General features: G+C 42.0%; 1 protein-coding gene across 1 annotated transcript; it reads right to left on the bottom strand.

Annotated features, from left to right (window-relative positions):
- Nucleotides 1–2065: 2065 nt before the first annotated feature.
- fam131c (family with sequence similarity 131 member C) lies at nt 2066–15974 on the bottom strand. The gene is made up of 6 exons (XM_084365629.1): nt 15777–15974; nt 14198–14262; nt 11676–11760; nt 4828–5064; nt 4549–4638; nt 2066–2724 (listed from the first exon to the last, which is right to left on the bottom strand). The coding sequence occupies exons 1-6, from the start codon at nt 15805–15807 to the stop codon at nt 2453–2455; spliced, it is 780 nt and encodes a 259-aa protein (XP_084221755.1). The 5' UTR covers nt 15808–15974; the 3' UTR covers nt 2066–2452.
- Nucleotides 15975–16165: the final 191 nt, after the last annotated feature.

Here is a 16165-nt window from a genome sequence, read left to right as displayed (position 1 = left end):
AATGTATTTAAAGGCAAAGACATGTCAAATGGAGTCCAACATTAAAGGATAAGTTCACCCAAGATCTTCACTGTAGCTGCTCAGCTGAAAGTGTTAGCGCCCGCCCCGTCTGAAGTAAGAGCACAGGCTCGACTGTGCATTGAGGGTGTAAATAACATCTTTTCAAATCAATCTGCGATCTCTGGTCTTCCGAAAACTTGGATTACGCTGGATTAGCTGTATTTTTTACATTTTAAAACAGGTCCCTGTTTACTTCAGTTGTTCAGGAGAATGATGCAACTGTTTTGCTGTGAAGCTCCAGAAATGTTTTGTGGACTACGAACTTCACCTGACTTTCCATCGACATGGGACTGAGTAGATAATGACTGAATTTTCATTTTTTGGGTGAATCTATCCTTTAAAGCTGCTGCGTGTTGCAAAAATAGTCCCCCCAAATAAACCATAGTGGCTTTCAGGTAAAATGTTAAGTGATTACTCACATTCACTCCAGGAATTAATCAAATCTTGATTGCAGTTCAGGTTGTTAAGTGCTTTTCTGGTGTGATTGTTAAAAAGGACGAATGTGAATCACTAAAAACCAGCACAAAAAAATGAATGTTTAAATAATAACTTGTGTGCGATGGATTTGCTAATTTACAAAGAACAAACATGTAAAGTCTGAAGCAACAACACATCCATTCATCCAACTAATCCCTCCTGAAAGTTCTGGGTCTAACCCGACGTCTCTTCCCATTTGGATGTGCCCTGAAAACCTCCAAAGGGAGACACCCAGGAGACACCCTCACCAGATGTCTGAAACACTTCAGCTGGCTCTTTCCACTGTGAAGGAGAGGAGACTCCAGTATACTTGAATGTCTCGGGTGTCCAAGCTCTTCACCAGATGCAGGAGACCAATTTGGGCCGCTTGTATCTACAATCTCATTCTTCCAGTCTCTACCCAGAGCTTGTGACCGTAAGTGTTAGATCGACTGGTAAATCGAAAATCTTTCTCAGCTCCCTCTTCACCACTAAGGTCTAGTACAATGCTGTAATGAGACATGGCAGAGGAAGTTAAGTATACATGGGACTTCTTTGTGGAAAAAATAACACTTTTTAGCTTCTAAAGGAACTTTTCATAGTTTTGGTCACATTTCTACCATCACACTCACCAAAGTAATCGTTGAAATCTTTGATCATGGTGACATAAAGAGTAAAATAAAGAGTTGAGTTTTAATAAACTGGAATAATTCTTTAAGGAGTTCCTGGATAATCATCCTCAAAGGAAATTTAAGGTCAACTAAAAAGGGAAATTATTTCATTCATTCTTCATGCAGCAGGGCTCTGGACTCTAATCCAGTCCCACATCTGAACAGCAGCCCTGGGCCCTGATTAGTTGCTGGTTTCCCGTTGTTTCTTGTTATCTTCAGACAGTACACTGATTTTGGTGAATCAGTCGTTCCACCAAGACACAACAATAACTTGCAGCTTGTCAGAGTGTAACTGTCCAGTGTGATACTGTCATCTGTCAGTTTTCCTGCTGAGTCACATTTTCTTCGCGGAGCAAAGATCTGCAGCCGTTGTTGTGCTGTAGAACTAATCCGACCTCAAACCATCTGACTGTTCTGCTTGAGGGTTTTGTTTGATGATGGTTGTGATCGTACCGCCCATATACAGCCTTTTGTTCTGCTTTGAGTTACACCGAGAAAACCAGTGCTAAAACAACACCACGACAGGTGACGCTAACACCTCCAACCATCCCTCACTCCCAAACACACAGCTGACATACATGCATGTAGAAAATAACAGCGACCACGTGTACGCTGACAGGTTCTGTGCCCATCCCCGTTCTGTTTCTCTGTCCTCGTCTCCTCTGCATCGCCCTCCTGCACCCGTCGCTCCAACAGAAAAGTGTGAATAATAGCTAATCATAGCCGAGACTCTGACAGATAATTGCTTCTTTACAACCGACTTCTTCTTCTCTGCCGATTCAGATGAGGAATCTCAACGAAGACACATTTTCAATTTCTTTCATGGTATTTTCTTATTCAGGTTGGCTGCATAATGTCAAAGAAAATGGGATCAGAAATAGGACTGGACAAAGTTATTCAGCACATGTATTACGACTGATGTTTTATAACAAGGTATTTACACTGGTGTCATTTGACTCTTCACAGTTCAGTTCTACATATGATATGAAAGAGTTTCATTTACATTGAATAAAAATAAATAAATGTAACGGGGAGCTCTGTACATTCACAAAAGTATACGCCTGAACCAGAGAGAAAATACAATTTGGAGTCTTTGTGTCTGAAGAGCAGATCTTAGACCTTTTCCAGACGAGCCACTAGAGGATCCATCTCAAGATATCACACACGTCTGCCTTTATTTTCAGTCATTGCTGGTGGTTGAGGCTCAAGTCCTCTCAGCGAGGCTCGTTCTAAAGATTGCCATCAAGATTGTTTTCCCGTTAAGCCTAGTTGTAAAAAACGTCATCCTCTGATAGCGAGCTGCTGTCTACGTGACGGACAACAGCCTCTGCGGTCGCAGTGCTTCCATCCGCAAAGTGATGACGTCTGTCCTGCTGAGTGTTGGACGTCGTGGAAATGGAGTCCACCACCGGCTGAGGGACCAGGTGGGCCACCCTGGTGCTGCCATAAGTCTGGGCGTGGATGTTGTACAGGTGCTGAGGCACGCTGACGCTTCCACCGTCCAGCAGGAACTGAGACAAGTATTGGCTTTGTGCAGCTGAGGATGGAAAAAAACATTATCAGACAAAAAAAAGATTTGAACTACACAAAGACAAACAGTGATATCTGAGTCCTCTCAGGCTGTCAAGACTTCAGGAGCTGTAGCTCTTCACACTGGTGTATTATAGAAACACTACAGATGCATTCAGAGGGTGAATTGGATCAAAAAAAGGTGAGATTACTTTGAACCTGCTGCTGCACGCTGCGTATCTTTTATCTGAGATCACCTGTGACTGTAAATCCCATGTGAAAGCTACATTATTTCTGTGTGAAAATGCTTGTTAATCCATGAGGAGCATATGTGCAAAGATGTATTGAAGTAATGAAATACAGTGAATTTCCCTCACAGCTAGAACTTTAATGTACAATATATAAAAAGGCTTTTATTTTGTTACACAAAAAAAAAATCACATAAGTAGGGTATTAATAAAACGATGTGAAAATGTGCTCGAATAGTAGTTTCAATGAACAAGACTGTCACTCAACCATAATGTTTGGGAGTAAGACTCTTCCATTTAATTTTCTTTTAACAAGTTTTTTTAGTCATGAATGAGGTACTGGTATATATCAAGTGTAGGTGCTCATGTGGGCAAAAATAAGATGTCGCATTACAAATTCATGCATGAAAGGAAATGACATGTTAGCTGTTGTTATCTCTTCTGTAGGGTGGCCATTTTATCAAATACAAATCAGCTGCACTGCTGTGTTGACCTCATGCGGGGTGAAAGGTAAACCATGGGAAACGAGTACAACATGAGAAGCTTATGTCTTGCTAGCCACTGATGCATGATGATTGGCTGTGTTACAAAAGCTGCCATTTAACACCTGATTTCAATGAATGGGTTGTTGTCAGGCTCCAGCAGAGCTTGATGGCAAGCTGATTCTCTGAATCAGGTGTGTTGGAGCAGGGAAACATCTAAGGCCTTGTCCACACTGATAGATATTTTTCAAAACAAACACTTCCCTGTACTTTCTGGCCTCTCATCCAAACAAACAGCATTTTAGGTCTCTAAGAACAGAGATATTTAAAAATTGAGCTTTTGGGTAAACAATGATGTCACACCTCCACACAAATGAATCACCTTTTGCTTTCGGTTTCTTCATAGCACCTTAGGTGGTGTACCAGTGTTACAAGTGTTAAATCAAAGGTAATGAAATAGTGTCAAATACATGTGAAGAGCAGAATAATCACAGCTACTGCTTATGTTTTTAAGTCACTACCAAAGGGGAGAAGGTTCACTGCACATGCTCAGAAGGCTCTTCGGTGAGGTAGACTTTATCACCACCTACTGGCCCGGCATGCCTGTTTCAGCGTTTAGAATAGTTTTTGCGTTCCCGTGTGTACGGGGATATTTTTGGACATATTAGTGTGGTCAAGGCCTTAAACATGCAGGGCAGCGGGGCCAAGATTGAAAAACACTGGGCTACTTCCTGGACAACAACTGTCTGATGGCAGAGATGGTCACATTGTAGTAAAAATAGCACATTTATTAAACTTGCACTAAACTAGAATTCAGTTGTAAGACTGCATTACAATATTATATTTTATTGTAAATTTGCTTATCATATATAAAATCAGTCATGTTGTGAAACAGGAATTAAGTCTGTTATCTGTCATATCTCATTCGTCTCCAAAATCCATCATCGACATTAAGAAAAGACTTTGAGATTATAATCAGCCCACCCAAAGATAGAGACTAATGCATTACTGCATTATAGTTTTAATCTTTTGGTTCATTTGTATTCAGACAAAGCGTTTGCAAAGTTTGCATTCCTGTAGGAAATGTATTTTCTGACACGTGTTCGTCTCTCACTATCAAACCTTGTAAGCTGGTGGAGGGCTGCTCGAAGCTGTCGTTCATGGACCACACATTCATGGCTGCCTCAGCCAGGGCAAACTGCTCCGCTACTCCTGCGAAACAAAAGGCACACAAACACATTTTATGTCACCGAACCCCTGTTGTTTTTCACCGTGTCTACCACAGTCTCAAACAAAGGGAAATCGAATAAGTGCACTTGATTTAAGTCATTTTCATAGACGTGATGAGAGCTATTGATTTCTGTCAACACTCCCTCTGCTGAATCCTCTCTTCTGTCTCACCTGCAGCGAAGCGAGCTTCTTTGATCTCGTCCGTCATTTGGGAGTAGAATTGTTCATCCTCCTGCAGCTCGGCCCCCATCCCCCCCCAGCCTCCGCCTCCCTTACCCCGGGTCCCGTTCCAACCTCCCCTGGCCTCGCCGCCTCCACCCCAGCCCTTCCACTCAATCAGGTGGGCAACTCGCCCCTGGGCCATTGCAGTCGGCTTGGTGATATGCTCCTTTATCGTGGCCACCAGACCTTAATAGGGGAGGGAGACAGAGATACATCTTGATAACGTGGATTAGATAAAAGGTAGCCGGGCTGAAAAGATGAGATAGCCTGCAGTTAGTGTGGTAGCAGAGGAAAGGAGATCATTTGAGGAAAAGGTAAAATGATCAGTGCTGTATAGGTGATAGTAACGAAGAGTGGAAGTGGAAAAAAAAGTGGATATAGAAAAAGAAGACACATACCCGGAGGGGAGACATGAGATGGTTATACTTGAAACAAAATTCTACATCTAGTCAGTCTTTGAAGGTGAGCATTTACTCCAGATTAGCATAACATGAAGCATGAAAGAGACATTTCTGCTGCTGCCTTATGATTTTGAGCTCCGTAGAAAACAAATTGGAAAAGATTGAAAATGACACATAACGGCACCCAAGGAGATTATCGAGAGAATTGTACAAAATTGGCTTTCATTACTGGCACTTTCACAGCCCCATTTAAAACTCACTTGGGTAGAAAAGGTAAAAAAAAAAAAAAAAATCATGTTATAACTCGAATTAAAACAAAGGAATGTTTTTTTTTTATTTCTACCAATAAAAATTCAATTTATTAGCAAAGACACAACATAAAACTACATAACTGTTCTTATTTTGTTGTTTTTATAGTCCGTTAAGCCTCTGGCTTTATTGGTTTAATAAGAGTATAAGAGTTGATTAAAACTTGAAAGTCAAGTCACAAGTCTGCGTCAAGAAATTGCAAGTCCTTCACCTCTCTGAATGCTGACTTTGTGAATGCAACTATAGATTTTCTTCTCTCTGATCATAAACATGCACAGTACACTCTGCAAGATGATAACATCGTGGCACATCGCACTCTACAGATGACGTTTTTTTTTACCAGAGGGAGCAATGCAACACCTCACGTGATCGCATGGGGAAGCAGACATAAACAAAGTGGATCAGAGATGAGTACGGTGCAACAATTTGCTGTAGTAACGTGTTGCAGTTAGAAAAAAAACAAAAGAAGGTTAAACGAGTCTGGACAAGTGGGGAGACGCGGTCAACACCGGTTTTATATTCTTCGGCAAGAGCTGGAGTGAGATATTAAGTTTCTAGTAGAATGCTAGCTAACGTTAGCCTCAAGGGCTACAATGTTTATCAATGCTTGGCTTATTGGTTGTTTTGGTCTGGCCCAGAAAGCACTGATGTGTTCATCCAGATTTTAAATAATCATAAATATCAAACAACTCCAGAGCAATTCAAGGGGCTTGAGACTGGATCTGTAAACCCTTCACATTACCAGGTAACCTGTGCCGGACAGCATGTTTTGAACGGGCACTGCACTAGTTAACTGTGAAAGCTAGCAACAGCACAGCAATCGCCTGATTTTTTACCACTATGACATTTATTCTTTACTTGCTTAGTAGTACAATTCACTGAAATATCATCTAGTCTAGTCTATAGGCGCAATTATATAAGTCTTAAGCAGTAATGTCAGTCCTCATCATTGTGACTTTATTCTGACTTAAATCCACAGCTCTTTTACTCTTGACTCTTTTCCATCAGTGTCTAATAGAGGTGCTCTGTCTCTGTATCTCTACAGTAATATGTTATTCATAACCCGTACAATCACTGGGCAAAACTACAAAGAAGCCATCATTTATTTTAATAACATGAGACAAAGGAGGAAAGGTCCAGGGAAATAAAAAGCTGAAGTAAAATTGACAGCAAAGTGAGGTCATATTGCAGAACAGGTAAATTAAAGAGATGTAAAAGGACAGAAAGGGACAGGTGCAAAAGACAAGGGTGGAGATAGAGAACAAGTAGGAAAGGTTAAAGACAAAAGGCAGAACAATGTCAAGACAAATACTGCGTAAGCTTAGAGATGAGAAAAACAAGGAGCAGAAGTGGAGAAATGGATACAGTTCAATTATAGAAGGGAGCCAGGAGAGATAGCAGCCTGCGCTAATTGAAACTGAGAAAAACATCACGACATGTTATTTTCATTTGAGCTCCACACCTAGAGACTCTTGTTGTGTTGTGCACTGTAACACCCACTGCCGTCTCACCCCCCAGTCACACTGTGACGACACTGTGAGGAGGCTCTGTTCTGGCTCACTGTCGGTGGGGAGGAAGCTATGTTTGCATCTATTTGAGTTATTTGTAAACAGCAGGAAAATCCCATTTGTTTTTCAAATTGGATATTTTGGGCTTGCTGTCCTTACTGCGGTGTGAAAACTACCAAATCATATTAGATTACCATCACAGAATTGAAGACGCTGACAGCTCATGAGGAGGCTGAAAAACACTGCACTGTCTGGAGCTACTGACTGTGTGTGACTGACATGATTTTATGCAGGTCTGATGGGGCTCTTCTGTTGGATTTCTTTTTGAAATTGAAAAAAAAAAAAAAAACATGACTGATTTGCATTGTCTGTGTGACGCCTTTGAGTTACCAGAGGACCTGAGCCACCAACCCAAAGAGTCAGTAGATGAGACGCAACAATCATCTATCTTTTCTCCAATAGGGAGAAACTAAAGAGATTCACTTAGAAGCTCTAAAAGTACTGCGAGCTGAACACACTGACTTTTAAAAACGTCTTTATCTCAGGTTTCCTGCACAGACATGATCTGAGTATTCAATTTGCAACACACACTTGTTTGAGGGGGAGACGGGTGCTTGTTAGGAGACGTCACTGCAGCCCGCTTGGAGGCGGGGCGGTTGCGGCTTGGCCCTACGCCGGAGCAGCTCCATTGCGGGCGTGGCTCGGCTCAACACGGCGCAGTAAAACTGGTGATGGAAAAGCAAGAACAAGGCGACTCGCTTTGACTCGGCGCAGCCAAACATGCTGGTGGAAAAACGGCATACAATGCTCCCTGAGTTAAAGGGAACTGCAGGGTCTGGTAATAATTCACTGTGGGCTCTGCTCTACGTGACATCAAACATATATGATCAATTATTGATATGAATCATTTATTATTAATTTAAGAAGGGGTTCTATGGAAAACAATAAGCTAGTTGTAGAAGTTGCTGGGGATAACTTGGCTTTTTTTATTGTTTTGATTGGAGTTAGCTTAGCATTTTTACTAACGTCAGCCAAAACTCAGCCCCTGGCTGTGTCTGAAATTCCTTACTAACTTGATGTTTTGTATGCTAAAACAGTATTTCAGGTTTTTTAGTATGTATCTGAAACCTTTCTATGAAACCAATAGTACGGGAATTGCATACTATTAACCGGGAAATACGACTCTATCCAAGTATTGCTGTAATCACAACAACAACATACACTAACAGATATGCCGGTGGTTCGTGTTCTTTGGATCAGGCAGACCAGAGGCTGGAATAACATTTGCTGCCCTCTACTGTTTGTTATTAATGCTTGTATTGAAAGTTAGTTACATTATATATTTAGTAAAGTACCAAAAAAAGGTACCATACCAAGGCTGGTGTTGACTGTGAGAGTCATTTCTGAACCAACAAGCTTGTCAACACATTACCTGAGTGTACTCGGTCGCCGCGAGAAATGATTGGATTTCTCCAATTTGTTTGTCGTGTTGCTACAGTAAACACAGAGTTACAAGTTTAATGCGGTAACCAGAGTCAGTGAGGAATAAATCTCTTTACAAAAATAGACGTATATTGCATTATGTGAAGTGGACTCCCTGCTGTATGTTGTGAGGAAACAGAGCGGATGAACTAACACAGACAGATGAACAAACACGGCGTGTTATAAAACCCGGAGGAGCTGAATTCAGGGCTTTGTTATTTTAAAGCACAATGGAGGATTGTTATGGCCGACAATTTCCAAAAGATACAGATTTGTTTTCAGTGTTTATTCTTATCAATGTGCCGAGGCATCTGATGCATCCTTTAGACAACACCATTAAACAAGATTAAGAGTCTACAGCAGCTCTGTGAGGCTGTGCTCAGCCACAGCTTTGAGCTAAATGCTAATGTCTGCATGCTAACATGCCGATGTTTAGAAGTAATGACGTTACGCTCAAAATAGACTTGTCCCGTTGGTGTTACTGTTGGGGCCGCTGTCGCAAATACAGCCAGATTGCTTTTCATTTTCCATAGAGTAGCAACTACCAACCAACAGGACAAAGCGTGAGTTTGTTCATTCATTGGCTTTCTAAAGGTGTCAGCTTTCATTTTCCTGGAAGATTGCGTGTGCTGTGGCAGACAAAATAGCACAGTGAAGGAGACGGTAATAGAGAAGCAATCCACAAGTGTTATTATTCTACAGCCATTACATTGTGCAATCCACATTTACTTCATGATGACACACGATGATACTAGTGCCAGTTCAGCAAAATGACAATAATGAAGGTGGTAATTTGTGTTCTGTGTCTATTTAATATTTCCAGGGGTCATCAACCTCGAGGAGAGAGAGAAGTATGGGGGACAACTTGTTTTATAGCATACAGCAATATGTTTTATAGAGGCGCCCAAAAGACACCTCGTGTTTAGGATTTTTTCACCCGTGAATCCATTGTCATAACAGCAGGTGAGCTGTGTGTGGAGGAAGGCTGTGGCTCAGGGGTAGAGCCAGCCTCTTGTTATTGAAAGGTCGCTGGTTTGATTCCCCTGGTCTGCATGTCAAAGTGTCCTTGGGCAAGATACTGAACCTCAAAACTGCTCTTGATGTGCTGGTCACCACTTTACATGGCAGCCAACGCCATCAGTGTATGCATGAATTACTGTAAGTTGCTTTGGACAAAAGCATCTGCTAAATGTAAACGGAGGAAGACTTTTGTTAATTACGTAGCTGATCAAAACCAACATGCACCGAACAATGTTGTAACAACCAGGTGCACTTACAAGTTTGTACAAAACGAGGGCATGCATACTCCTACATTAAATAGGAGAGGTCGCATCACAATTAGTGTGTTTACAGGAGGGATGTACAGTATTACCAGAAAGCGTCTCTCTCTCTGCAAAGCATGTGTGATTGACAGTACACAGGAGGGGAAGAGGGAGGGCAGATTGTCCACCAGTTAACTCACCACAGATGGCATTGCTCCTCAGACGGATTTTAAAAAAGAAAGATATAAAATGCTAAAAAGGGTCGCCAGATATACTTAACTTTACTTGCCCAAGTAAAGTATATGTGTGGGAAACACTGTTTGATTTAATAATTACATGTATTGGGAGACAGTCTAATCCTAACCGGCAACCTGATCAATACAAATGCACTGCCAACCACACAACTGCTTCACAGTGATTTTATGAAGCAGGTATGTTGTTCATCATCTTAGTTTAGTGTGTTTAGCTAACATTAGTTGATTAACACTAACCATAAGGCACAGCTGGCACTGCAGGCATTTCGGTCACAAACCAGAGTGATGGACAAAGTGAAATTATGACCTGTTGTTATAATTCTTTGCGATGGGGGCATTAACCACAGTATCACATTTCATGGCAATGAAATCCAACAGCTGTTGAGACATTTAACTCAAGGCTACAAATTATCGGGGGAGAGCTGATGGATCATCAAGTCATCAGGCTCGGTGGTCAGCAAAGGGCCAACTGTGCTGTCCCTGGAGCTAAGCATAACTAAACACAAATCCAATATGCATAAGTCATTATTCAACAGCTACTGGGGCAGATAACCATTAAATTCACTGCTGATATGCATGGTCTCCAGAGAATGAATGCAATTGACCAACTGTAATATATCGTATTCTTATCTAATTGTCATGAAATGCAGTGAGCACAATCATTGTCCCCAGAGGATGCTTTGCATGTCAAGCCACTCTACAAGGCTGTAAGTCTAAAAAAGCTGCAATTTCATTTCATTAATTTTTCTAGGTGCATCAGGGCTTTTAGCCATTTCCTTTTAATAAAACCACATCAGCCTCATCATCATAGCATCGTACAAGAAGAAGAAGGTCTGCGATAATGTCTCCATGGTATTCTTCTAAATATAATTACATTTGTACAGCAATATTTGAGTTTGCACAGTGTAATCTGATTTGAGCAGTTAGGTTGTCAGCTTCACTTTGCGACTGCCCAACTATACAGAACGTGCTTCGCCAATATTAAGTGATGACTGACGTGTGATTAAGTCTCAGTCAATGCTCAAGACCTTTTTTATTTTTTTACTGGACTGATTCTGTCACTCCCAAAGCAGGTGTCAGCCTCACACCCGTCTGCATGAATATCTGTATTTGTCTAACATATTCATAATTATACCGTCAGGGTCGTGGAGGAGCATTTCACTGGGAAAGTTCAGCGAGGCATAACACATTAACTCGGATAATTAACCTCCCGCAGAAAGAGGGAAGCGGTGGAGATGAGGCAGACAGACACAGGATGGGGATAGATAAGAGTCGGAGGCACCAGCGTGAAGAGAAGAGGAAGCCAGACGATAAAGTAGAGATTCAAATCGAATGGGAGAAGGAAATACAGTATGTGTGTACCTGATCATTAAGTCATGTCTGTCTGGGTACGCTGGTGTTACAGCATGTGTGAGAGAGAAAGGGCACGGAGGAGGAGGGAAATTACATTACTAACCTCCCATGGTTACTAATGCAATATCCCAGCTTGCTTTTGTTCCCCAGTCTCAAACGTCAGATTCATAATGAAACACAACATGACCCAGACCTGTTTATGTTTGTATGACTGTGTGTCTGACTCACCCATCAAAGAGGAGGTGGCCAGCTCGCCGATGTCATAGTCGTTGGTTTTATCTGCAACACTGCCGTTGGAGGGATTCTGGCCATCCTGCACAATATGGTGCACAAGTAGAGGGAGAATATTACATCTTCATCGCTGATGTGAGGTGAAAAGCTTGTAATTCCTGCGGGAACTAAAAAGAATAGCTCCATTTTAGCTTGTCAACACTGCATTTATGATATTTCCTATGGGGTTTGAATGGGTTTCACATGCCAAGGAGAGATTTTTCATCACACAGAGGTTTGTATGACGTTTTTCAGCCGGGCAAAACACCAGAGCATCAGGTTTCCACACAAAGAAAACAGCACATACACACTTAGGCTGTACACACACAAAAGCACACACACAAGCACATTTGCATACATCCTCCTCTGGCAATCACTTCTCGTCTGTGATGACTGTGACTCCACACATTTGCCGTTTTTTTCTCTCAAGGAAAAAATGGTGATAATGACAATAACAGCCGGTATTTATGGAAATCCTGCAGCATGCACATTCAGACTGAATAAACTGATTTAAAGTAGGGTATTTTAAACTCAAAGCCGCATGGTATTTACACCAAAGTAGCTTCAATCAGTCTGGAAAAAGGAACTGCACTTCAGATGGACCGGCCTTGGTTTAGTATTCTTGATCTTTCAAATACGTTCCAATCAAAATGGGATAACAAGGAAGTGCATGATTACACATAAGTGCATGGGGACATGGTTTCAGTTCAAATAGTTGGAAACCAGTCCAAATTAAGTTTTACGGACGATAAAATGCTGCATTAAAGTCACTTGAATGTTAAATGAGCAAAGTGGGAAAACCGAGCTTTCTCTTTATGGCAAATTTATGCTCTTTCTGTTTTTCACATCAACACACTGCGGCTTCGCTGCCAGATGTGTGGTCACTGCAAAACCAAGGAGGTCTTTTAAATTCCATCTGAGAAACTGCTGTTATTACTAAACAAACTCAATTATTCTTCAATAAATGTTTTACAATTGCTGTTACCATTGAATTTGGAAGTGTATCATTGGATAATAAAAGTAAGACACTGTTTGACCATTTATTTTGCTTTAAAAAGCAGCTTGTGTAAGCAAATAAAACGGGTGTAATAAGGTTATGTGTAAATGTAGGCTAGTGCTCATGACGTAGGGGAGGGAAATAGTATTATATTCTTACATTTCCAAACATGTCCTACATTTGCAAAAGTCAATAATTCTCAACTAAAAATGTTTAAATAACTCAGTGGCAGAAATGCCTTGATTCACATTTCATGTTTATTAAGATGTTTGTTAGGCGGAGAGGATGCTGGTGGAGTCGCAGGCAACAAGGTGCCAGGCCACTGACGCAGTGTGAGACTGCCAGGTATTTTTGATGAGGGACCCCTGCGTTTCAAATTTGTAGACATGGCGCCTCTGAAAATTTTTAAGGTAACCTAGGGGGAATTTCCAGCTGTTTGTTGTTGTTAGTGGTATTTTAAGCCTATACACGATGTTTTCCGAACCCTAACCAAGTGGTCTCTGTGCCTAAACCTAACCAGAGCATAAGCACACCATTGCCACAAGAGATCAATAGAAAATGTAATAAAGAAACATAAAGTTGCAACATACTGTAAGGAAACTTGATTTTGCAGAAACGAACATTGCCGTCATTAATTCAGACAGTTGGGTTGTGCATGCATTTGGCCAGTCTATGATACAATAATGATGGAGACACTAGAAATGTGAAGGCTTCACATTAGCTAGGCTAATGTTACATGACATTAACAACATTGTAGCAAAGCACAATATAGGCTTCAGTAAAAATGGACATCAAAATTCTAAGCTGCCATACTAAATGTTTATTAATATTTGAGTGTTTGCTGGTTTACTGGTGACATTCATGTTAACATGTACAATACACAATTAAAACAGAGCTTCTAGCTTATTAAGCATCTTGATAAAAAGCAGGACATTTCACTCCAGACAACTGCATGGAGAGTGTGATGGAGCCTGACTGTGGAGCAGACTGAACATGTCATGTGTGAAAGGGATTTTAACCATAAAATGGAGCTGATCTTCCTGCGCACGGCCATACTTATCTCAACGTGCAATGAACGTATCATAGGCAGATAATTAGCTAAATTGCGAGCTAAATCTGAGCCGTGCTGTGTGTTAAAAGTTTCCGGATCATTTTCAAGCGTGACAGTACGCATAATGTGGACTATTAAAACACTCCATGAAACATCGTGCTGATTTCACTCTTATTCAATCAGCAGAACTGTGACGACAAACACTTAAAGGGACAATCACCCAAATCACAAAAAAAACATATCTACTCTGATACAAATTACATACAAATGATACATAAATGAATACAGTATAAATATATAGTTTTATATGGATTGGTTGTTTGTTTTTTTGCTAAAAGACAATGCATGTTGCTGACAGTCTGTGTGCATGAGGTAGACACAGGTCAATATCAGGCCAAAGCCTACAAGGCAAAGGTGAGGGCTTTTACTCGCCTCGGCAGAGGACGGCTGACCCTCCTCGGTGTGGTCCTGCAGTACTGTCATGGGATGGTGGAGCTCTGAGGGGAATCACACACACGTTAACACTTGTGTTAGATTCATGCTCAGTGTGTGTGTGTGTGTGTGTGTGTGTGTGTCTATAAAGCCAAAACCCAGTTGGCTCTAATGGCAAGGGGTCAAGGCTTATATAATGGATGAGACAGAGAGAGAGAGGGCGTTGAATCCTCATACCCTCATTTAACCCGAGCATCTCTGCATATTGGCTCTATAATTGACGGTGATGAGGTTCATGAGAATGACAAGAGGAAATGAAGCGAGTTCAGACCGATGGATAATTAAGGTCAGTGGACGCACACACATACTATACACGCAGGACTGCGAACACACACTTGGGGTTTCCCCTGGGAGGTGTCGTCAAGACAATTGGCCGTCGCCATAGAAACGCTACAGCAACAGGAGGCGGGTGATGCCCCTTCTATTTACATAAGACACACATACACACACGTAACTGGTGTCTGGCTTCATCAGGTGCTATTAGCAGGTCAAGAAACCCATCATGATTCCTGAACCAATCCACTGTACTTGTGGGGTTAAATCCCACCCTGCCTCACTCTCTCTCTCTCACACACACACACACACACACACACACACGCACACACACACACACACACACACACTCCTGCTGTTCTCTTATCTGTTTGTCTGGAGCCTCACATCTGCTTTCCCTCTTTCTTCCCAGCTTGAAAGCGCTGCACTCAACACCCTCCACCTTGTTAAATGGGACAATAGCTGACTTTGTTTCACAAATTACTGTCAGGCTGCATCACAGATACAGGCTGAAGAGAATATGTGAGGATGCCTCGCAATGCTAAACGTCATGTTCCGACAATGTAACAGGCAGACTGTTGTTTGGAAGTATCACAGCGAGCCGGTAAACCTCAAATCGGTTTATCATTTTATGAGATCTTCTGTTTTGACAGCACAAATTAGTACTTGTGTTCCTCCCTAAAAGAGGCCCCGCTGCCAGCTGAGGCACTGTTACTTTATCCAGACAGCCTGTGAGATGCAACAAACCGATTTCCACCTGACAGAGGGCAAATATGAGAGAGACAAATTGCAACCCAAGTCACATCTTCAAGTCACGACTAGTTGGATATGAGCTTCGGATGGAGCTGTGATATCCTAAAGCCATTGTTGTCCTCCACTGATCCTCGCAATCCCTCTCCTCAACCACCTGCCCCCAAGACTGGTTTCTAAAGCAGTCCCTACGGATTCACTCAGATCCAGAACGGCTGTGAAAGAGCAGATGAAAATAAGTTTTTTGATGGATTCACATCATATGAACACTTCTGTCAGGATGAGAATGTGATTCAGGTAGTTTTATCCTCTGTCTCCGCTGTCGCCACCTCAGGGATGTGTTTACCAGATCCTCACACACACATCTATCCCTCGAAAGTGGGATGTAACTTTCTCAATCACTTCTGCTCGTCGGATGTTTGTCGGCTGCCGTTAACGCCTCCTTGCGGGTCGATCAAACCGTCAAACAGACAGACACACAAACAGGTGGACTGACCTTTGTGACCTTTGCAGAGGCAGGCACCCATGGTCTCAGGACGGCCGGGCGGTTATCTGTTCACCATGGTGGCTTGAGGATGAGGAGCGGGGAGGAAAGGAAGGAAGGAAGGGAGGAAGGGAGGATAAAGAGGCAGACGTATGAGAGGAGCAGAGAGAAGTGAGGAACTGAGGCGGGGGGAAAGTAAGAGAGCGGATGCCAGCTGATGCATTGGCTGACTTCTCTGTATAGGAGGAGAGGGAGCGACACAGACAAAGTATGGGGAGGGGGGAGAGAGAGAGGAAAGAGAGAGAGAGAAAATCGGGGAGAAAGCATGAATGCCTGTTTGCTGACGATTTTAAATCCCCTCCCTCTATTTCTTCTGTTCTCCTCCCACTCTATTCTCCTTC

Source organism: Pagrus pagrus (genome assembly GCF_965226575.1).
Source record: "Pagrus pagrus genome assembly, chromosome: 11".
Classification (NCBI taxonomy): domain Eukaryota; kingdom Metazoa; phylum Chordata; class Actinopteri; order Spariformes; family Sparidae; genus Pagrus; species Pagrus pagrus.
Note: the sequence above shows the minus strand (reverse complement) of the source record. Positions and strands in the feature narration are given on the sequence as shown.

Coding starts and splice junctions, on each gene's coding strand:
- fam131c (XM_084365629.1), bottom strand. CDS start 15,807: ATGGGTGCCTGCCTCTGCAAAGGTCACAAAG. Junction 14,263..15,776: donor CCTCTGCAAAGGTCACAAAG/GTCAGTCCACCT, acceptor GATTCCCCTCAG/AGCTCCACCATCCCATGACA. Junction 11,761..14,197: donor GTCAGCCGTCCTCTGCCGAG/GCGAGTAAAAGC, acceptor CATATTGTGCAG/GATGGCCAGAATCCCTCCAA.